This window comes from Orycteropus afer, unplaced genomic scaffold (assembly GCF_000298275.1).
Source record: "Orycteropus afer afer isolate SDZICR_OR568_19922 unplaced genomic scaffold, OryAfe1.0 scaffold00028, whole genome shotgun sequence".
Classification (NCBI taxonomy): Eukaryota; Metazoa; Chordata; class Mammalia; order Tubulidentata; family Orycteropodidae; genus Orycteropus; species Orycteropus afer.
This window is the reverse complement of record NW_006921615.1, coordinates 7,364,190-7,386,783: the sequence shown is the minus strand read 5'-3', so window position 1 is coordinate 7,386,783 and position 22,594 is coordinate 7,364,190. Positions and strand designations below refer to the sequence as shown.

The 22,594-nt window shown below is 41.9% G+C and overlaps 1 protein-coding gene across 1 annotated transcript in view; it reads left to right on the top strand.

Moving 5' to 3' along the window:
• CAMK1D (calcium/calmodulin dependent protein kinase ID) overlaps positions 1-22,594 on the top strand; it is a 643,088-nt gene that overhangs the window by 543,976 nt on the left and 76,518 nt on the right. The window contains exons 4-5 of the mRNA XM_007935426.2: positions 4,370-4,508; positions 10,240-10,366. Of these exons, the coding sequence (XP_007933617.1) occupies positions 4,370-4,508; positions 10,240-10,366 (266 nt within the window). The remainder of the gene's footprint in view (positions 1-4,369; positions 4,509-10,239; positions 10,367-22,594) is intronic.

Sequence of the window (22,594 nt, the reverse complement as noted above, 5' to 3'; positions counted from 1 at the left end):
GGTTTTATTAGTACTGTTATATTGTAGATGGGCAAGTTTTAAAACTTTTCCCATGTGCCTCAGTTTCCAGGGAAACCAAATTCTTTCTGGGAATTGTTTGAAGAAAATGAACAAAACATTAAAATTCTGTGACAGTTTATACTGTAGCAGTGTCTCATACTTCAATAGTGACAATTCGATTCTCATTGCAGTGCTGCCCTATTGCAGTGCAAATATTTTTACTCAATAGAATTGGTTAATACCTTATATATCAGGTAGCAGAAAAGAAGACCTTGAGAGATGAGAAAGCGGACAGATCTGTTTTTGTTTTTAACTTTTGTTGTGATTTGTGTGCAATTTTACAAAGCAGATTCATTGTACATTCCATATTTCATACACCTTTTGTTTTGCAACACTGATTACAATCCCCACAGTAACAGCCTTCCTCCTCCTCCTCCTCCCTGTGGTTACCCCTTTCCTGTGTTGTTCTTACCTATGTGTTTCTGCCTGCCTTTCTTTCTCCCTGTGCAAATGCTGCCCTTCTGATCGCCCATGGTTGACTGTTCTAAAGCTGCATCTCCCTGGTGTAGTTGTTCATCTCATGGCCTTTTCTGTTGTATGGATGAGAGTTGAGCCATGGCAGTGAGTCCAATTCCAGGGCTGAAAGGTGACTTGGACCATAGTCTTGGGGATTTCATCAGTCTCTGTCTGACCTGTAATTCTGATCTTTTTTATGTTTTTGAATTTTGTTCCACATGTTTTCCCCACTCTCTCCAGGATCTCTAATTCTGATCTCTTTCGAAGTGGTTGGCATTGGTAGTCAGGGACCATCTAGTTTTTCTGGTCTTGGGATCATGAAGGCTGAGGTTCCCATGGTCCATTGGTCCCTTGGACTAATTGTTTGCATATATTTTGATTTTCTTCATTCTTCATTGCTCTGGATAAAGAGAGGCCAGTAGTTGCATTTTAGATGGCCACTCACAAGCTTTTAAGACCCCAGTCACTACTCATCAAAGTAGGATGTAGAACAATGTTTTTGTGTGTTATGCTATGCCAGTGGAGCTTAAAGGTTTTTTGAGAAGGAGAGGATCAGGCAAGATTTGGGCTGTGTGGGCCATGGAATACTAAGGGCAGGAGGTAGGGGTGGTAGAGGGCTGACCATTCTTGCTCAGGACCCCCAGTCACATGCAGAGCAGAGGAGGTAGGTAGCAGTCAGACCAGTGGTAAGAAAGCACTAGAAAACTTGTGTGATTTGTTGTTAATTGCTGTTGATTCTTTTCTCACTAATGGTGACCCCATGTGTTACAGATTTGAAGTGTTACATAGTTTTCTTGGCTGGAACTTTGATTTTTCTCACAGTTTGTTGTTTTTGTGTTAATGCCAAATCCTGGAGACCCCCTGTGAGCAGGGTAAAACTGCTGCATAGAGTTTTCAAGGCTGTGACCTTTCAGAAGCACACCTCTGGTTCAGTTCAAACCTCCAACCTTTGGGCTAGTAGTCAAGTACAAACCGTTTATGCCACCCAGGGGCCTTTAGAACACTAGTAAAGGGTGCTGTTATTGGAAGATGGCATTCCTTTGTAGAGATATGGAGGGAGACAATCAAAACAGACTTTTCCTCCTTCGCAGCTAATGCTGCTTTGATTGTCACCAAGTGTGCAAGGTAGCTGGCACATGATGTTGCTGGCAGTAAGTGTTGACCTAAGTAGTTACATAAATTAGTAAGTGAACGCCTCCAAGGCACCCAGGCTCACCCTGCCCTCACAGCAGTACATCTCACACAGTCCATTCTCAAAGCCTGCAAAAGTTTCACACATTGAAATTCTCTGGAGAAGTTTCTAGATAAATGAGGAATGTACAGAACTTGTCATCAGTTGCCAAGAGGTGATGTCTTGGGATCTGGGTTTAACTACGGATGGACCATTTCCATCCAGATGACAACATGGTTATCAAAATGTAGTTTCTCCCCTGTTGTTTCCATTTCTTTGCACTCTTTGAATCACCTTTTATTTCTCCTGAGTGCCTTTCCTTTCTTATCAAGATTGCTCAGTTTGCTTTGGAAACAAGATGATGTCATTATCCAAGCACAATATTGCCTGAAATGACTATAGGTAATAGAAGAGTCTCTAACACATAGGCCTTTTATGGCTGAGTTGTTTCTTCTTTATTGGGTTTTTAAAAAAGAAGATTTCAGTGGCTCAGTCACTGCACATTAATTGCCATGACTTGCAGGAAATGAATCATGTCTTGGTGTTTGTGTATATTTGTGTGCTACTGCTAAGAAATATCTTTTACTCTATCTATTAAAGCCATAAAAGTTGTTTTTGCAACTGTTTGATTTCAGTATTTCAAATGAATCATTTTCATTTTGCTTTCCGAAATTTGTTTCTTTCTTTTTTTTAAAAAAAAAAAAAAAATATATATATATAATATATATATATATATATATATTGCACTATATCCCTTTGAAGTTTATTTCCAACATGGATTAATTATTTGAAAGAATTAGTGTTTTTCTTTGAGAAGTCTATGTTTTAAGGTTTTAAAGGTTAAGTTGCTAGTTGTTGCTATTCAGGATTTCACAATTCTATTACTTTGTTAGGAGCTCTGGTAGCATAGTGCCTAAGGCACTTGACTGCTAACCAGAAGGCTGGCAGTTCAAACCCACCAGCCACTCCTCGGAAGGAAGGTTGGGCAATCCTACTTCCGTAGTGATACTGCCTCGGAAACCCAAGGAGGGGTCGCTATGAGTCGGGGCCGACTCGACGGCATATAACAACAACATAACAACATTACTTTGTTAAACTCAGAGCAGCATAAAATGTCAACGAAAAAGGGGCTGTAGTGGTTGCTCACAAGGGCTTCTTGACCCTTTCCAGCCTAGGCCCCTTTCCAGAAATATCAGAAATTCTCTTTTAATGTAATCTGAAATTCAAAGCAAATGAAAATTAAATATCCCCGAAAATAAAGCAACACAGTATTCTAAAGTGTTGGGGTATTTTGTTGGTGGTGGTGGTGGTGTTTTAAAGCACAAATAGGTTCTAGGTTCTGATACCTCCGAAGATGTGTCACTACCCTCAGTTGAAAATGGTTAGCTTCAGTTGACTGTTAATCCCCTCATTTATGGGGGTCCAAGGAGATTCAAGGAGCTCATTCACTGCACTTAACAAATTAGGAACAGATCTTGGTAAAGAACCCAGGATCCTGTTGGCCAGGCCAGTGCTTTGTGCAAAACACCCCCCAGCCTTTATGATGGTGCTTTCATGCAAAGCGACATCTCACTCAGCACCATCTCCCTATGTCTGATGATGCTGACATCAGAAAGGTTATTTTGATTTTACAGAGTTATAGCAGAACAAAGGTCAAGGCTATGAGAGACTTCTCTGGCCTGACTACACCATGGGTCCTGGTTTTTTTTTTTTTATCCCTTTAATTTTTCTCCTGGGCATTTGTACCCACATGTCATAAAAACAAGGAGCTCTGGTGGTATTATGTTTAAATCCTTGGGGTGCTAACTAAATGGTCAGTGGTTTGAACCCACCAGCAGTTCCATGAGAAAACTATGATGCAGTCGGCTTCTATAAAGATTTACAGCCTTGGAAACTCTGTGGGGCAGTTCTACTCTGTTCTGTAGGGTCACTATGAGTTGGAATTGACTTAGTGGCAGCAAGTGTGGTGTTTGGGTCATAGAAACACTTTCCTAACATAGCTTTTGGGGGTAGGGAAAACTGCCATCAAGTTGATTCTGGGGGCTGGGATCACAACATTGAAGAAAACAAAATCCCTGCTTTCATGGAGCTCACTGAGTGTGTCAAGAGGAGAAGGATTGATGATGGAACCTGGGGGATATGCCAACATATTAGGCATGTCTGTGTTCCCAAGCAGTATTGCTAGAGAGGATGGAACATAGTCTTTATTTAGCAGCTTTTTCCCAAACTAGAGGCAATCGAGATTTGAAGCAATACTCACTTCTCAAAATGCAGGTGTCATCTCAACTTCATCATCTTAAGTAGCCACCCAAACCCAAACCAAACCCACTGCCATCAAGTCGATTCCAACTCATAGCCACCTTACAGGGCAGAGTAGACCTGCCCCATTGGGTTTCTAAGGCTATAAATCTTTACAGAAGCAGACTGCCTCATCTTTCTCCCATGGAGCAGCTGGTGGGTTTGAACTACTGACCTTTTGTATAGCAGCCCAATGCTTTAACCATGGCATCATGAGAGCCCCTTGTTGGGAATAGTTGGGAGAAAATCTAAGTCTGAAAATGGATTCACTTTAAAAATAAAGTTTAAGTCTATCATCACATTGAAAGTTCTTGTTGTTTTCCCTGCAACATTTAATATGTTGTCTTCAACTTTTAATTTGTCTTCTTTTTTTTTTTTAAACAGTGTATCTGGTGGAGAACTGTTTGATCGGATAGTGGAGAAGGGATTTTACACAGAGAAAGATGCCAGCACTCTGATCCGCCAGGTCTTGGATGCTGTGTATTATCTCCACAGGATGGGCATTGTCCACAGGGATCTCAAGGTGAGGCCATTGCTTAGCAACTCACAATGCACCTATCAGAGAGAATTGGCTCCAGAGGAGGGGTGATGCCCCTTGAATATGGAGATGGATGGAATGGATGGTGGGAGGTTTGTGTACTTTTAGTCATCAGGGCCTTTGGGGCAAGCAGTAGCTTGAAAGAAGATGAAGACCAATCCAGCTGGCCATTGTCTGGAATATTTTATAACCATTAAGCAGTCACAGGGCCAAAAGGAGGTTGGTTGCATATTGTTTTAAGCCCTTCTAAAAGGAAATTTTGTTCAAGACATAGGTTGTCATTAATTGCCATCGAATCTATTCCACCTCATTGTGACCCCATCTGTTACAGAGTAGAACTGCTCCATAGTGTGTTACAGGCTATAATCTTAACAGAAGCAGATTGCCAGGGCTTTTCTTTTTTAGTACCACTGGCTAAGTTCCAACTGCCAATCTTTAGGGTGGCGGTTGAGTCCAGACATTTTACGAGGTGACGAAAAACGCATCTCCCAGTGCAGTTCTTCCCAGTCTTTCCCAATTCCAGCCCAATATCAACACAACACACTGTTGGAAGAAAAGGGAACAAGGGCAGAGGGCAGGAGACACAAGATAACAGGGAAGATAGGTTAAATGAGCAAGAGTTGCAGTCTTCTCGCTGTGTCCTGCAGGTCCCTTTCTTGTCTGTTCCTTATGAGCTTTTGTCTTCTTGATTTCCACCCATGAGCACTGAAGGGTCTGGGTCTTATTGAGCACCTTGGTGTTACATTTCTTCCTGGGTCTATATAGATACCAAAGGGCATATAGCAAAAAATACCAACTTGAGGAATTGTGAAAAGCAGCATTGTTAGACCCAAGGCTGTAATGTGGCTTCATTCTGCATAGTTATGCTCCCGACTGAAGAGCATTGTACTGGTCAAGGTAGAAATCCCACCCTATATTGTATCATAAATAAATGCCATAAATAAAAGCATTATACTATGTTGAAGTCATGTTGTACACAATTTTGGGAAATATAAATCGATTTAAAAGATAAATATCTGTTAAAATCGAATTTTAGCACCTGGGTGATATAGAGTCCCTGGGTGGTGCAAATGGTTAAGTGCCTGTGCTAACTGAAAGGCTGGGGGTTCAAGTCCACCTAGTGGGGCATGATAGTTTACTTCGGAAAAATCAGCCACTGAAAACTCTCCAGAACATATTTCTTCTCTGACACAGATGCAGTTGCTATGAACTGTAATCAAATCAGTGGCAACTGGCTTACTGGCCCATTATCTGGTACTGGGTTTCAAGGGTTTGTTGTCGTCCCCTCCCCACACACCCAATGTAGACTCACTGTAAAATTTCTCTTCCTTTTTGGTATTTCTGTGTTATCATTTTCCGTTGACAAGGGCTAAACCCAACCAGACTCATTGCTGTCAAATCAGTTTTGACTCATAGCCACACTAAAGGACAGAGAAAAACTGCCTCGTAGGGTTTCTAAGGCTATAAATCTTTCTGGAAGCTGACTGCCACATCTTTCCCCCACAGAGCAGCTGGTGGGTTTTAACTGGCAATTACTCAGGTTAGCAGCCAAGTGTTTAACCACAGCACCACCAGGACTCCCAATGATAAAGGCCAATACCAAAACCAAGCCCACTGCCATTGAGTTGATTCTGACATAGCGACCCTATAGCATAGAGTAGAACTGCTCCATAGGGTTTCTGTGGCTATAAATCTTTGCAGCAGCAGACTGCCATATTGTTCTCCTGCAGAGTGGCTGGTGAGTTTGAACTGCAACCTTTTGGTTAACAGCCAACACTTTAACTACTGCAGCACTGGGCTTCTTATTGACAAAGGCAAAAACTTCACCATACTCACTGCTGTCTAGTCAATTTTGACTCAGTAGTGACCCTATAGGACAGAGTAGAACTGCCCCGTAGGGGTTTCCAAGGTTATGAATCGTATGGAAGCAAACTGCCAACTCTTTCTCCCATGGAGCAGCTGGTGGGTTTGAACTGCCTACCTTATTATGGTTGGCAGCCAAGTGCTTTAACCACTGTAACACCAACACTTTTTTTTTTTTTTATTGTGATTTGGGTGAAAGTTTACAGAGCAAATTCACTTTCCATACAGCAGCTCACATATGCTTTGTCTCATGACATAAACTAAAGTTTACCACAGTGCAACAGGTCCCCCCCACTTCCTCCCCATAGTTACCTCTTCCCTATGTCCTTCCTTCCATGTACTCCTGTCCCCTGAGCTGTCTCCCTGTGCATACAGAGCCCTTCTATTCTCCAACGATTGTTCTCTCCAAGGAATGTATCTACCTAATGTAAAAGTTCGCCTCATATGCCCATCTTTTGTTTACCATCAGCACTCCTTATTGACAAGGGCAGTGGTTCCTAAATGTTAGTATTCATTAGAATCATCTGGAGGGCTTGTTAAACCACAGCGTATTGGCTGTCCCCCAGGAATTTCTGATTCTATAGCTCTATAGTGAGGTCTGAGGATTTGCATTTCTGACAGGTGTGTAGGTGGTACTGATGCTGTTCTGGGCACCATTTGCTAATACCACTGTACTAGAGTGCTTGGGAATGTTACATGAGTCCTTACCACCTTCCTCCTTTGCAGGTTTTTTTGATGGATGTGAGGATGATTAGCTAATCTAATTGTAGGCCCTTCAGAAGGCTGGGTAGGTCCACCTGGCCTGCCTCTCTGTGCCAGGACTTCTCTACTCTGTTGTGCTCCTGCCAATTGCCAATACTGTGCTTTCAAAACACAGCAGGCAACTTTTTCTGAACAAGTTAATGTGATGCCCACAGAAATGCAGTGTGAGCGGGCTGATTGTCTGTTCTTATTGAAATAATTTCTAAGCAGATAAGACATTTCCTATGGGGGGAAGCATTTATTTCTCCTTTGAAAAGCAGATTGGGTATGGGAGATACTGCTTTTCACTCCTACATCATTCTTAGAAGTACTTGCAACTCCCAGCCTGGGGAGCTTTAGAATCACCAGGCTTGTAATTGTGGAAAGAACATTGCCATTTTAGGATCTTTCTATGATCTCTTTTCAGAGGCACAGAGGAATTTGTGGAAGATGTTGTGTTTGGAACATTAAATTTCCATGAACATTTAAGAAAATTAAAACAACCTATATAACCTGCTAGACTAGAGCAATGGAGAACATAATCACATTAATTTAAGATGAGTGCTCAATCTGGAGTAGTATACTGACAGCCATACATACCTCTTACTCCCTCCAGAAAGGGACTCTTATGCTTGGTTGGCTGAAGAAGCTTCTAAAGACAGTTGTTTTTTTGAAGGGACTGAGACAAGAAGTGCCTATTACTGCCTCCTCGGATTAAGACAGGGTTTCTCAATCACTGTACTATTGACCTATTGGGCCAGATAGTTCTTTGTTGTGAAGGGCTGTCCTGTGCGTTGTTTAATAGCATCCCATGATTCCACCCACTAGATGCCAGTAACACCCTCAGAGTTGTAACAGTCAAAAATGTCTCCAGACATTGCCAAATCTCTTCCCAGGGGAAAAATTGAGAACCACTAAATTAGGAGTAAGGAGCTCTGGTGGTGCAATGCTTAAGGCATTTGACTGCTAACCAGAAGGTTGTTGGTTCAAACCCACCAGCCACTCTGCCAAAGGAAGATAGAGCAATCTACTTCCGTAAAGATTTTCCACCTTGGAAACCCAACGGGAGTCCCTGTGAGTCAGAATCAACTCAATAGCAGTGAGTTTGGTTTTTTTGAGTAGATTGTTGTTGTTGTTGTTATGTGCCGTTGAGTCAAACACGACTCATAGCGACCCCTCCTTGGGTTTCCGAGGCAGTATCACTACGGAAGTAGATTGCCCCATCTTCCTTCCGAGGAGTTGCTGGTGGATTTGAACCGCCAGCCCCCTGGTTAGCAGTCAATTGCCTTTAGCCACTATGCTACCAGAGCTCCCTTGAATAGATTAGGAGTATAATATTTAAAAGTGCTGGAACTGTTTATTCAGATAATTTTAAAGTCTTTTATGTGAACTACTAAAGGGTTGATTTGACCTTCCAACTCAGATATTGGCCACAAAGAATCCATAATATACAGAAAAAATAATTTTTCAGGCAAATCCAGACATTACAGGACACCAAGCTAAATTGCCATACAACGTGGGCAGGATTCCCTCTCTGCTGCCCTCACCTGCATGATCACTAAATTTAATGATCACTAAATTTAATCCTCCTTGGCAGTACTTATTCTTCAAAAGAACACTTTATTAACCCAAATGGACCTCCTGTAGGAGGAATGTATAGAGAAGTATTCCTGGCCTTTGGCAATCCCTTGTCTGAGTTAAAAGAGCTCTGGTGGTGCACTGCCTAAGGCATTTGACTGGTAACCAGAAAGTTGGTTGTTCAAACCCACCAGCCACTCCACAGAAGGAAGACTGGGCAATCTACTTCTGTAAAGATTTACTGCCTCAGAAACCCAATGGGGGTCGCTATGAGTGGGAATCAACTCGATGGCAGTGAGTTTGCTCTTTTTGGTTTTTGTCTGAATTAAGACCCCCTTGGAAACCCTATGGGGGTCACTATGAGTCAGAATTGACTCAACAGCAGTGGGTTTTTTCCTCTGTGTTCCGGTTCTCAGTAGGGCAGTGCAGGAGATGCAAAATGAAGGCCAGATCTGAGGCTGTGGATCCTTCTTCAATTTCCATAAGACTTTTACTCATTCTTTGCTAGAAACAATGACAGATTCCCCAATTTATATAAAACACTGGGCAAATGAAGCTTTAAGATTTCTCCTTAACCTCAAGGCTGCTGCCCCTAAGCCCCTCCTATATAGACATGACCCAGGGGAGACAGAAACCATAATACCTTTGCTGTGTGTAGTGCTTTATTACTGTCATATTCTGTACAGGGAAGCAAACATCACTGCCCATGTTTTACAGGAAAAGCAAACAAAAGCTCAAAGTACTTAAGGGCACATGGCTAGAAAGTGCTGGACATTCTGTGACAACATCCCATCCCTCTGCTTCTCAGAGCAGGGATGAGCAGTTGTCAGCTGGCCTCAGTAAAGGGGAACTGCAGGACACCACTGGATGTTGCTGAAAGCAGGAGAGAGACCTCTGTAGTAAAGAAAGGCTGATAACAAGGGTCACTAATAATAATAATAATAAAAAGACAATGGAAAAAAAAACAAAACAACTGTGCAGCACCTAAAAAGGAGTTCTGATGGCGATGGTTAAACACCTGGCTGTTAACTGAAAGGTTACTGGTTCAAACCCACCCAGCACTCTGTAGGATGAAGACCTGGTGATCTGCTCCTGTAAAAATTACAGCCTAGAAAAACCCTCTGGGGCAGTTCTACTCTGTCCTATAGGGTCACTAGGAGTCAGAATCAACTGGACAGCACCCAAAACCAAACCAAACCAACTAAAATCAAGTTGGTTCCAATAACACCTGAAAAATTATTTTATTTCCTAGATTGCCTCAAAATATTGTTAATTTTTTAAGTAGAGAAAATACTAGAAAGGGAAAGATACTAATATTTATTGGAAACTTACTTGTGAAAGCTTCTGTGCAGGGCCCTACACATTGCTTCCATTAAACAATGTTTTTATTGATGTGTTTAATAAGTCTAAAGGTCAAGTGTATTCTTAAATTGTTATGAACAAGTTTTATAGTTTGGCATTGTGGTTTGTAGTTTCCCACAATTAACCCAGGCTTAAACATAGTTTGTACATTTTTTTCTTATTTTGCTTCTAGCCCGAAAATCTGTTGTACTACAGTCAAGATGAGGAGTCAAAAATAATGATCAGTGACTTTGGATTGTCAAAAATGGAGGGTAAAGGAGATGTGATGTCCACAGCCTGTGGAACCCCAGGTTATGTAGGTACGTATACTATGTATATATGCATATGTATGAGTGTGTGTGTGTGTGTGTGAGAGAGAGAGAGAGAATGCATGTATGTGTGCAGGTATATGAGTGTGTGTGTGAATATGTGTGCATGTGTGAGAGTGAGTGTGTGTATGTGTGAGAGTGTGTAAGTGATGTGAATGAATAAGTGTGGGAGAGATTGTATGAATGTGTATGAGTGTGAGAGAGTGTGTATGTGTGTTTCTTATGTCAACTTCGTCTGTCTTAAGAATTTGAGCCTGGCTCATGATCACAGCTGCCTTTATTTCCCTTGAGGGTAGAATAAAAAGATTGAGAGACACTGGAATGAGTTAGAAGGGAAGTTGAAGGGAAGTGATTTCCCCTGAAACCTTTTAACAGTTGAGTAGAAATCCTGTTTGGTTTGGGTATTGGCCTCACTGGAGACTGGGGAGTTGATTTGTATGAATTCCCAGGCTCTAATACCAGGGCCGGTTTTTTGAATGATTTACAGTAAGAGACTGAGATAACAATAAACTACAGACACAAATAAAACACTTAAAATGTTGAAATAGAAGCAGTCATAAAACACTGATTTGAGGATTCTGGTTTAAACTTCGATTAAGTCACCAAATTGAATCAACTCACGCTGCTCTGTACTGACTAAAGCAAGAATTAAAGTTTTTCCTTAAAAAAAAAAAAAAAAATCTTTTGTTATATAATGATCAACTCAGAACCCCCAGTTCTTTGGGCTAAACATACTCATTGTGGAGAAGACTACTGGCAAAGAACTAGACATTTGGATACTGAGATTTGTTTTCTGTCCTTGGGTGATCTGGGAAAGAAGGTCACTGGAACTATATGAGAAATTTTTTTGAGACCATCATTCAAATTAGTATCTTAGAGTTATCTAGAGAAATAGGACCAACAGAACCAGATGCATGTGTGTGTGTATGTATGTATCTGTGAGCCTTTCACCCATGTTGTTGTTGTTGTTGTTGTGTGCCGTCGAGTCGGCCCCGACCCATAGCGACCCCTCCTTGGGTTTCCGAGGCAGTATCACTACAGAAGTAGGATTGCCCAACCTTCCTTCTGAGGAGTGGCTGGTGGGTTTGAACCGCCAGCCTTCTGGTTAGCAGTCAAGTGCTTTAGCCACTATGCTACCAGAGTTCCTCCTTTCACCCATAGATTTTGGATTTGCCAGACCCTATAATCTCATGGGGAGCTCTGGTGGCATAGTACCTAAGGCATTTGACTGCTAACCAGAAGGCTGTCAATTCAAACCCACCAGCCACTCCTCAGAAGGAAGGTTGGGCAATCTACTTCTATAGTGATACCGCCTCAGAAACCCAAGGAGGGGTCGTTATGAGTCAGATCTGACTCGATGGCAATGGGTTTTTATAATCTCATGAACCATTCGTTTTTGTTTGATTTTCTTCAAAAACTTGGCTCTTGTGATTGTGAGAGGCAGGAAAATCCAAAATCCATGGGTCATGTGATAGGCTGGAGACTTCTAAAGGCTTGTGTCCCAGGGTCCTTAGGTCAGACAATTGGAATAATGAAGTGAGACTTCTGCCAAAATACCTGTTTATAGTCTAAAAGCAGAAGACACGCTAAAAAGCTCCTTTTGCTCTTAAGGCCTTCAACTAATTGATTAACTGTATTACATTAGATACATTAAGGAAAATAATCTACTTTATTAAAGCCAACTGATTTAATCACATGTAACTACTCCATAATAACTAGACTGGTGTTTGGCCAAACAATGGGGAAACATAGCCCAGCAAAACTGACACATAAACTTAACCATCACATTTAATGTATCCATTCATTCTCCGGATGGATGTATATTAAGTGCTTACTCTGTACCAGCTGCTTGCTGGTCTAGTACAGAGCTATGGTAGTGAACAAAGCAAACAAAGGCCCTGCCCTCATGGAGCTTGCATGTTACTTAGAGTAACAAATAGCAAACAAATAAACAGGGTCATTTCAGATCATGGTAAGTACTATGAAGAAAATAAAATGTGGGCATGCAATCAAGGGTAACAAAAGGTGAGGAGGGAAGTAGGATTAGATTAGGAGGATGGGAGAACACATTTGGGCATTGACCTTAATGTCTGAAGGAGCTAGCCATGTGACAGTTTTGCTTGTATAAAAGCCCTAAGGTGGGAAAAAAACAAGGACATACAAGCTAGGTAGGCTTGAGAGCGGGGGGTGGGGGTGGGGAATGAGGTTAGAAAAGAGTCTCAGAGAATGGAGACCAAGGCTATATCTCATTATACAAACCATGATGGCCTTTCTTAATGAGAATCTTAAGTCAACCATGAAAAAGAAGAAGCAGTGTTGTACAATCAGCATTATTCCTTTTTATCTTTGGAGACAACAAAGTAACCTTCCCAGGCAGGCTGAAGAAAAAGCAGACTTCAAACTAAACCAGTTTGGGGAGCACCAGAGAATTATGGGAAACTTCAAATTACTTTGGTGGCACTTCACTGCCCTTCAAGTCTTTCCATGATAACAGTTGTTGTGTCAAACTGTTTTATCACAACTATTTCACTTTTTAAATAAATGAGGATAGAAGAGGGTAGACTGAGGGGAATGGGAATAAAATGGGGAGAAGGAAAGGAAGCAACAGAGATTTAGACCAGACTCATTGCCATCAAGTCAGTTCCAACTGTTGGAGACACCATGTGTATCAGAATAGAACTGAATGTGATAGGGTTTTCAATGGCTGATTTTTCAGAAGTAGATCACCAAGTCTCTCTTCTGTAGCACATCTGGGTGGAATTGAACCTCCAACTTTTCAGTTAATAGCCAGGGCATTAATCATTTACACCACCCAGGATTAGAAGGAGAAGATGAAAAGTAGTGAAAATGTAGCAGGAGAGGAGAAACTGCAGTCAGTACTGCTTAGTTCCTGATTATTCCTGTTGTCAGTGGGGACTGTCCCCTTGAATTATATATTTGAACTAGACTTGAGAAGGAGAGACTTCTGTGATCATTTTTAAGAGGCTACCATGGGCCTTGATGGAAATTAATGGCATAGTAAGCAATCATTCTTTTCTAGGGCAGTGAAAAGATGGTTTCAGGACTAGCCTGGCTCTGGGAGCTTTGGAATTCTGATTGTGGCATGTGATACACGTGTAAACGCATGTGTACGCCTGAGGTGGGGGCAGTGGGTGGAAATGTGAAAGTACATGGTGTGTATGGAATTCCTCCCATTCAACTAAAGCCATTAGGTGAGCAGCAAATGCTAATGAATGAGACAAGTTTATTCTCAAACTCTTTAGAAGATGGGTGAAAACAGCCTGTTCCAACCACAGTGAATCATAGGCACTAGAAAATGAAAAGGCCTATGAGGTCACGGTATCTTCTCCCAGCCAGGATGGATTTTTCTCTCTTCAGCAGTTTCTCTGGTGTCCACGCTTCTCTGGTCTGAGAAACTGCTGAGGGTCCTGTGGCCTGCCCAGCTTTCCCCTTCAGGAAGTCAGCTCTCAGGCTATGATTTAATGTTCTGACAAAGAATGTACATATTTACATATGTATCACACTGTTTCCATAGTTGGCTCTGATGTCGGAAAGCTCTAGCACTTTCAAAATTGATTTTCGCATCTTTGTTTTTTGGCAGTTTCTTTGGGTTTCTAAGTGAAGTGGTCTGGTTCTGTTTACTGTTATGTCAGGCATTGATGAGTCTGGAAATGATGTTTATATGTGACCCTTGCTGTAACTACCCAGGGTGGCAGCTAGTGGAGCCATTGCATAATTCCATTATCAGATCTGGAGTTTTCTTTGAGTAGGGGAGAGGGAAGAGGAAGATGTAGGACTATAGCTATTCAGTTTGCTAATGTTTATTTACCAAGTATCCTTGGAGAGTGTGACCTTGGAGTAAGCCCTTAGGAGGGGAAGGAGTTCTTAGAGAAGATCAGGGACTACCTTGGGGAGCTTGTGTATACATACCCTGGGCAGAGAGCAGCTGAGCTTGGACTGTTTCCTTCACCACAGTCTGTGTGGCAATCTCCTATTAAGCTAGCAAAGCACATGTTTACCACCCTTTGGTTGTTTTCCCCAACTCCCCATCTTGGTTCTTTTCCTTGACCTTTTTCTCATCACAAGAGGGCTGATGGTGCAGTGGTTAAGTTCTCAGCTGCTAACTGAAAAGTCAGTGGTTTGAACCCACCAGCTGCTCCATGAGAGAAAGATGTGGAAACTTATTTCCATAAAGATTGTAGTCTTGGAAACCCCATGGAGCACTTCTGCTCTGAACTATGTTGTTGTTATGTGCTGTCGAGTTGGACCCAACTCATAGTGACCCTTCCTTGGGTTTCCAAGGCAGTATCACTACGGAAGTAGATTGCCCAACCTTCCTTCCGAGGAGTGGCTGGTGGGTTTGAACCGCCAGCCTTCTGGTTAGTAGTCAAGTGCCTTAGGCACTACGCTATCAGAGCTCCCACTATAGAGTTGCTAGAGTTGGCATCAACTCTAGGTAATGGATAATGGGTTTCCACATTACAATTGTGATCATATTGCAAAAGGGTAAATATTTATGTTTGTCTCTCCCCAACTGAAATGTGGGTTTTTTCCTAAATCAGGCATAGTGTCTGATTCATCTATGCAAAGGTGCTTGCTGAATTGAATAGAAACCCGACAAAACTTAGTCTATCCCTTCTGTCCTCTCCTGCTATTCATTCAGTATATACATTTCATTGAAGTCCTTTTCTTTGCCATGCATAGTCCTTGGTGCTATAAATACTATGAATAAGGCATAGTCACTGACCTCAAAATGTTCACAGTATTGTAAAAAACAGAGGGCAAACAGATATATTTAATAATGTATGGAAAATACTACATCATTAATTCATTGGATAATTATTTATTTAATGCCTACCTTCTGTTCTAGGTACTCAGTATGCATCAGTGGAAAGAAAAAAGGATAGATTAAAGAAAGAAAAAAAAAATCCACCCTCTTGGCACTTACATTTGAACAGAAAGGAGACAGACTAAAGCAAATAGCTCAGTAAATTAATTATATGTGATGGTACTAAGTGCTCTGGAAAAAAACTAGAAATAAAGATAGAAAGCTTGTAGGTGTGTGGTGCAGAGAAGAGAAAGGGTGTTGCAAATTTAAATTTGGTGATCAGGACAGCTTCCACTAAGAATTATGAAAATGACAATGGATAAAGATTTGATAAGGAGCCCTGTTGGCTCAATACTTAATCAAAAGGTTGGCAGCTTGAACACATCCAACAGACCCCACAGCTTCAAGGGAGGAAGACCTGGCAATCTGTTCCTATCAAGTTTATAGCCAAGAAATCCCTATGGAGCAGTTCAACTCTGTTATATGGGGTCACTGTGAGTCACGTCTCAGAAGGAAAACTGGGCAATCTACTTCTGTTGAGATACTGCCTCAGAAACCCAAGGAGGGGTCACTATGAGTCAGATTTGAGTTGATGGCAGTGAGTTTGGATTTTTGGTTGGTGAAACACATTGGTGTTCACTCAGTGGCACCTCACAGTAGCAGTGACTTGATACAGGTGCAGGAGGTGGCCATGCTGTTACTTGGAGGAAGAGCATCCAAGCAGAAAGAAAAGCAAATGCAAAAGCCCTAAGGCAGGAGCATGTGGGCAAACAGCAAGGAGTGGAGTGAGCCAACAGGAGAGAAGTAGAAATAAAATCTGAGAAGAAATGGACAAGAGTCAGGTACAGACCAGGGCTTAGAATTCATTGTAAATATTTTAGCTTTCACTCAGGGTTGGACAGGAAGCCATTGGAGGTTCTGAGTTGAGGCATGATGTGATTTGGCTTTTAATAGGACCTCTCCAGGGGATAGATTGGGATAAGGATAGATTGCAATGGGGAGGGACAAGGATAGAAGCAGGGAGACCAGTTAGGAGTCTCTTGCATTAATCTACATGAGAAAAAGTGGGGGCTAGGACCAGGTTAAGGAGTTTAGATGGCTCATTGGTTTGAGCCCACACAATGACTCTCTACAAGAGAAAGACCTGCACCAACCAGTGAAGCCAAAGATGAAGAAACTGAAGAGTGTTACCAACTTCTGCAGTCTGAAATTGACCAGACTTGTAATCCAGATGTATTGATTATTGCTGGTGATAGGAATGTGGAAGTTAGAAACAAAGACGCATCAGTAGTTGGTAAATATAATCTTGGTAATAAAAGTGATGCCAGAGTTCACATGATAGAATTTTGCAAGACCAACAACTTATTCATTGCAAATGCCTTTTTTCAACAACTTAAACAGTGACTATACATATGGAATTCACCAGATGGAATATACAGGGATCAAATTGACTACATCTGTGGAAGGAGATGATGGAAAAGCTCAGTATCATCAGCAGAACAAGGCCAGGGGCTGACTGTAGAACAAACCATCAATTGCTCATATGCAAGTTTTAAATTGAAGCTGAAAAAAATTAAAACAAATCCATGAGAGCCAGACTACGTTGTTGAGTATATCCCATCTGAATTTAGAGACCATCTCAAGAATAGATTTGACGCATTGAACACCAATTCCTGAAGTCCAGACGAGTTGTATGTAGGATGCCATCAAGGACATCACATATGAAGAAACAAATGGTCAATAAAAAATTAAGAAGGAAATAAAATACCAAAATGAATGTCAGAAAAGACTCTGAAACTTGCTTATGAACTAAAGTGAATGGAAGAAATAGTGAAGCAAAAGAGCTGAACAGAAGATTTCAAAAGGCAACTCAAGAAGAAAAAGTATTATAATGAAAAGTGCAAAGATCTGGAGTTAAAAAACTAAAAGGAAAGAACACATTCAGCATTTCTCAAGCTGAAAGACCTGAAGAAAAATTTCCAGCCTCAACTTGCAACTCTATAGGCAAAATACTGAACGATGCAGAAAGTATCAAAAGAAGATGAAAGAAATACAGAGTCACTGTACCAAAAAGAATTGGTCAACATTCAACCATTTCAGGAGGTGGTATATGATCAAGAACAATAGTATTGAAGGAAGAAGTCCAGGTTGTACAAAAGGCATTGGCAAAAACAACATTCCAGGAATTGACAGAAAACCTATTGAGATGTTTCAACGAACAATGTGACACTGGAAGCCCTCACTGATTTATTCCAGTTAATTTGGAAGACAGCTACCTGGCCAACTGACTGGAAGAGATCCATATTTATGCCCACTCCAAAGAAAGATGATCCAACAGAATGTGGAAATTATTTAACAGTATCATTGATAGCACATACAACCAAAATTTTGCTAAAAATAATCCAAAAATCGTTGCAGCAGTAGATCAATAGGTAACTGCCAGATATTCAATCCAAATTCAGAAGAGGACATGAAATGAGAAAGTTCATTGCTGATGTCAGATGGACCTAGGTTGAAAGCAAAGAATACCAGAAAGATGTTCCCCTGTGCTTCATCAACTATGCAAAGGCATTCAAGTGTGTGGACCAGAACAAATTATGGGTAATATTGCAGAGAATGGGAATTTCAGAACACTTAATTGTGCTCATGAGGAATCTGTACATAGAGCAAGAGGAATCATTCCAACAAAACAAGGGGATACTGCATGTTTTAAAATCAGGAAGAGTATGTGTCAGAGTTGTGTACTTTTCACCATACTTACTGAATCTGTATGTTGAGCAAATAATCCGAGGAGCTAGACTATATGAAGAAGAACGCAGCATCAGCATAGGAGAAAGACTCATTAACAGCCTGTGATATGAAGACGACACAACCTTGCTTGCTGAAAGTGATGAGGACTTGAAGCATTTACTGATGAAGATCAAAGACTACAGCCTTCAATATGGATTGCACTTCAACATAAAGAAAACAAAAATCCTCACAATTGGACCAATAAGCAACATCATGATAAATGGAGAAAAGATTAAAGTTGTCAAAGATTCCATTTTACTTGGATCCACAATCAACATGCATGGAAGCAGCAGTCAGGGTATCAGATGATGTATTGCACTGGGCAGATCTGCTGCAAAAGACCTCTTCAAAGTATTAAAGAACAAAGATGTCACTTTGAACATTAAGGTTCTCCTGAACCAAGCCATGGTGTTTTCAGTAGTTTCATATGCATGTGAAAGCTGGACAATGAATAAAGAAGACCACAGGAGAATTGATGCCTTTGAATCATAGTTTTGACAAAGAATGTTAAAAATACCGTGGACTGCCAGAAGAATGAATAAATTTGTCCTAGACGAAATGCAGCCACAATGCTCTTTAGAAGCGAGAATGGCCAGACTTCGTCTCATCTACTTCAGTTATGTTGTCAGAAGGGATAAGTCCCAGGAGAAGGATATCATACTTAATAGAGTGTCAGGGAACACCCTCATCAATTAATTGACACAGTAGCTGTACAGTGATGGGCTCAAGCATACCAGTGATTGTGAGGATGGTGCAAGATGGGCAGTGTTTCATTCTACTGCACATAGGGTTGCTACGAATCAGAACTGACTTGGTGGCACCTAACAACAAAAACAACAGCATTTGAAGCATTTTAAAACCATGAGACTGGATGAGATCATCAGTGAAGGTGGGTATAGGCAGAGGTGAGTGCAGACGAACGAGGGAAAACCAGAGGAAAGAGCCTTAGGGATTTCAGAATTTTATATGTGTGTGTGTGTGTGTGTGTGTGTGTGTGTGTGTGTGTATAGAGAGAGAGAGAGAGAGAGAGGTCTGGTAGCATAGTGCCTAAGGCACTTGACTGCTAACCAGAAGGCTGGCGGTTCAAACCCACCAGCCACTCCTTGGAAGGAAGGTTGGGCAATCTATTTCCACAGTGATACTACCTTGGAAACCCAAGGAGGGGTTGCTATAAATCGGGTCTGACTCAACAACACATAACAACAACAACATATATAAATATATTATTTGTTTTTTAGGTGAAGGTTTACATGATGAATCATGTTCCCATTTAACATTTTCTACACAAATTGTTCTGTGATACTGGTTGCAGTTTTCACATTGTGTCACCATTCTCATTATTTCCATTCTGTTTCTTTGTTTCTATTGATCTGGGCTCCTTTCCCATCCTTGCCTTCTCATCTTTGCTTTTGGGTAAATGTTGACCATTTGGTCTCATGTAGTTAATTGCATAAGGGACACATTATTCATGGGTGATAATGTTTATCTGTTGTTTGCTGAAAGAAGACCTCCACAAGTGGTTTCTGTTCTAGGTTAAGAGGGTATCTTAGGGCAGTAGTCTTGGGGGTTCCTCTAGTCTCTCTCAGTAAGTCTGGTGTTTTTTATGAATGTGGGTTTTGTTCTACATGTTTGTCCCATTCTAACCAGGACCCTCTATTGTGTTCCTGATCAGAACAGTCGATAGTAGTAGTTGGGCACCATCTAGTTCTTCTAGACTCAAGTTAGAAGAGGCCATGGTTCCTGTGGGCTATTGGTCCTATAGACTAGTTTCTTCTTTGAGGCTTTGATTTCCTTATTTCTCTTTTACTGCAGACAAGTAGAGACTAACAGTTGTATCTTAGATGGCTGCTTGCGAGCTTTTAATATCCTAGGAACTACTCACAAAATTAGGGTGTAGAACAGTTAACTTTATGAACTATGTTGTACCAATTGACTAAGTTATCCCATGAGACCATGGTCCTAACCCCTTCAACTCAGTTAACCAATTCCACAAGTTGTTTAGATATGTCTAGAAAGTCCCTGTAACTGTGCCCCCATGTGTGTTATTATATCTATGGATATATATGCAGCACACACACACACACATGTATTTACATATGCCTATAGGCACACCAGGGAGCTCTGGTAGCATAGTGTCTAAGGCACTTGACTGCTAACCAGAAGGCTGGCAGTTCAAACCCACCAGCCACTCCTTGGAAAGAAGATGGGGCAATCTTGGAACAACAACAAATAGGCACACCAAGAGCCTTAGTGGCACAGTTACTAAGTACTTGGCTTAACCACAGGTTGGTAGTTCATACCTATCAGCTTCTCCTGGGAGAAAGGGAAGTCTGACTTCTGTAAAGATTACAGGCTTAGAAACCCTATGGGGGCAGTTCCACTCTGCCCTATAGGTCACTGTAAGTTGGAATCAATTCAGTGGCAATGAGTTTGATAATTTTTTTAGTAGATACACCTGTACCTACATGTGTTGTACTCACATAAGCCTTCCTATGGACACGTATGCATACACTTCTACCTGTGTAACCACACATATAATTTTTGTTGTTATTACTGTAGTTGCAAAATTGAATACATTATGTTGTTGTTTTTGTTGTTATGTGCTGTTGAGTCGGCCCCGACTCATAGCGACCCCTCCTTGGGTTTCTGAGGCAGTATCACTACGGAAGTAGGATTGCCCAACCTTCCTTCCGAGGAGTGGCTGGTGGATTTGAACCGCCAGCCTTCTGGTTAGCAGTCAAGTGCCTTAGCCACTATGCTACCAGAGCTCCTGAATGACAAATGTCTACTGTCTAGAAAGTGATACCTCTCCTTCTCCCTCTCATCCCTGATAACCATCAAAGAACATTTCTTTCTGTGTGTATATCCATTCTAAATTTTTTATATAATGGAACTGTTCTGGTTACCTAGTACCGCTCTAACAGAAATACCATAAATGGGATGCTTGAAACAAACAGGAGTTTATTCTCTTACAGGTTGGAGGCTTTAAGTCCAAGTTCAAAGTGCCAGGCTCTAGGAGCTGTGTGAAAGCCCATCGACCTTGGGCTTCAGCTCTGCCTCATGCTTCTGGTCCACTGAAGCTAGAGGCATCTCTTCACTCAGGCAGCTATTGGCTGCTGAAGCTAAGCTGAAGGTTGACAAATAAAATGGCACAGTCCCGCTGTTACCAAACCACACAGCAGGCCATTAATTCAAGTCCATTTTAAGTCCCAAGGTTGGCAGAGCATGGCAGGCTGCTGTACAATGACATGGCTACATGCAGGGTCCAAGTGTGCCACAAGCTAGAGACCATTCCCAAGGATTCTGTTTATATACAGGAAGCAGACCACATCCCTAAGGCAGCTACACAGCTGCTCATAGTAGATTCCACCATGGAGTTGATTACCAGTCTCATCATGGGGAATACTACATCCACCTGCCCATCCACTCAACCAGGCCTAGCCAAGTTGACACAAAGACTTTTTAACACCACAATTTTACCCCTTGTCAACTTGGCACCTGTACAGATCTTCATTGAGTAGCATCTGTACAGAGCTCTCTCACTGGGTGACTCCAGTCCCCTAGTTCCTCTAAGTGACGACCTCACTCCCTTGGCCTGGCAACCCTGCCCCCTCACTCTTGGGCAGCGGCTATGACTCCATCCCACTGGCTCACATGAATGAACAGCCCCACACTCCAGAACCAAGTTGATAAAGGTCTGGCTCTTTGAAACCTAGGGGGCTGTGGTGGTTCCACCCCCAAAGCCTATGGTCCTCCCCTTTGAGACTGAGGCAGCTCTGCTTCCTGTTTCTTTGGTCTCTCTGCTTCTGCTGATTAATGCCAAAGGCAACACACTTCACCAGAAATCTTCCTGCCTCAAAAGCACTCAGCTTTCTTGCTCCGTAGGCCGGCCAACCTGCTACTCCATTTCATGCCAGTATTTTCTACCAATTAACACCTGAAGGCAACCCACTCCACCCAGGAAGCTGCCTGCGCAATGGCATCCAGCTTTCTCCTTTGTAGGCTGGTAAGGCTGTTGCCATCTCATGCTGGTTCTCTTGGCTCTGTTCCTGCCATCTCTCATGCTGTATGCCAGGGTCTCTCTGCCAGGGTCTCGGGTCAAGGACACACTCCACTCCTGTTTCCACATTTTAGGTATCTATCAGAGCAGCATCCCACTTGGTACCATATTCTGTTCTGGTTACCTAGTACCACTTTAACAGAAATACCACAAATGGAATGCTTGAACAAACAGGGAGGGGTTTATTCTCTTACAGTTTGAGGCTTTAAGTCCAAGTTCAAAATGCCAGGTTCTAGGGGCTGTGTGAAAGCCCCTTGACCTGGCCTTCAGCACTGCCTCTTGTTCCCGGCCCACTGAAGCTAGAGGCATCTCTCTTCACTCAGGCAGCTACTGGCTGCTGAGGCTAAAAAGCCCAAGGTCGACAAATAAAATGGCACAGTCCTGATGTTACCAAACCACATGGCAGGCCATTAATTCAAGTCCATTGTAAGTCCCAAGGTCGGCAGAGCATAGTAGGCTGCTGAACAACGACATGGCTGCATGCAGAGTCTAAGCATGCCATAAGCTAGAGACCATTCCCAAGGCTTCTCCTTATATACAG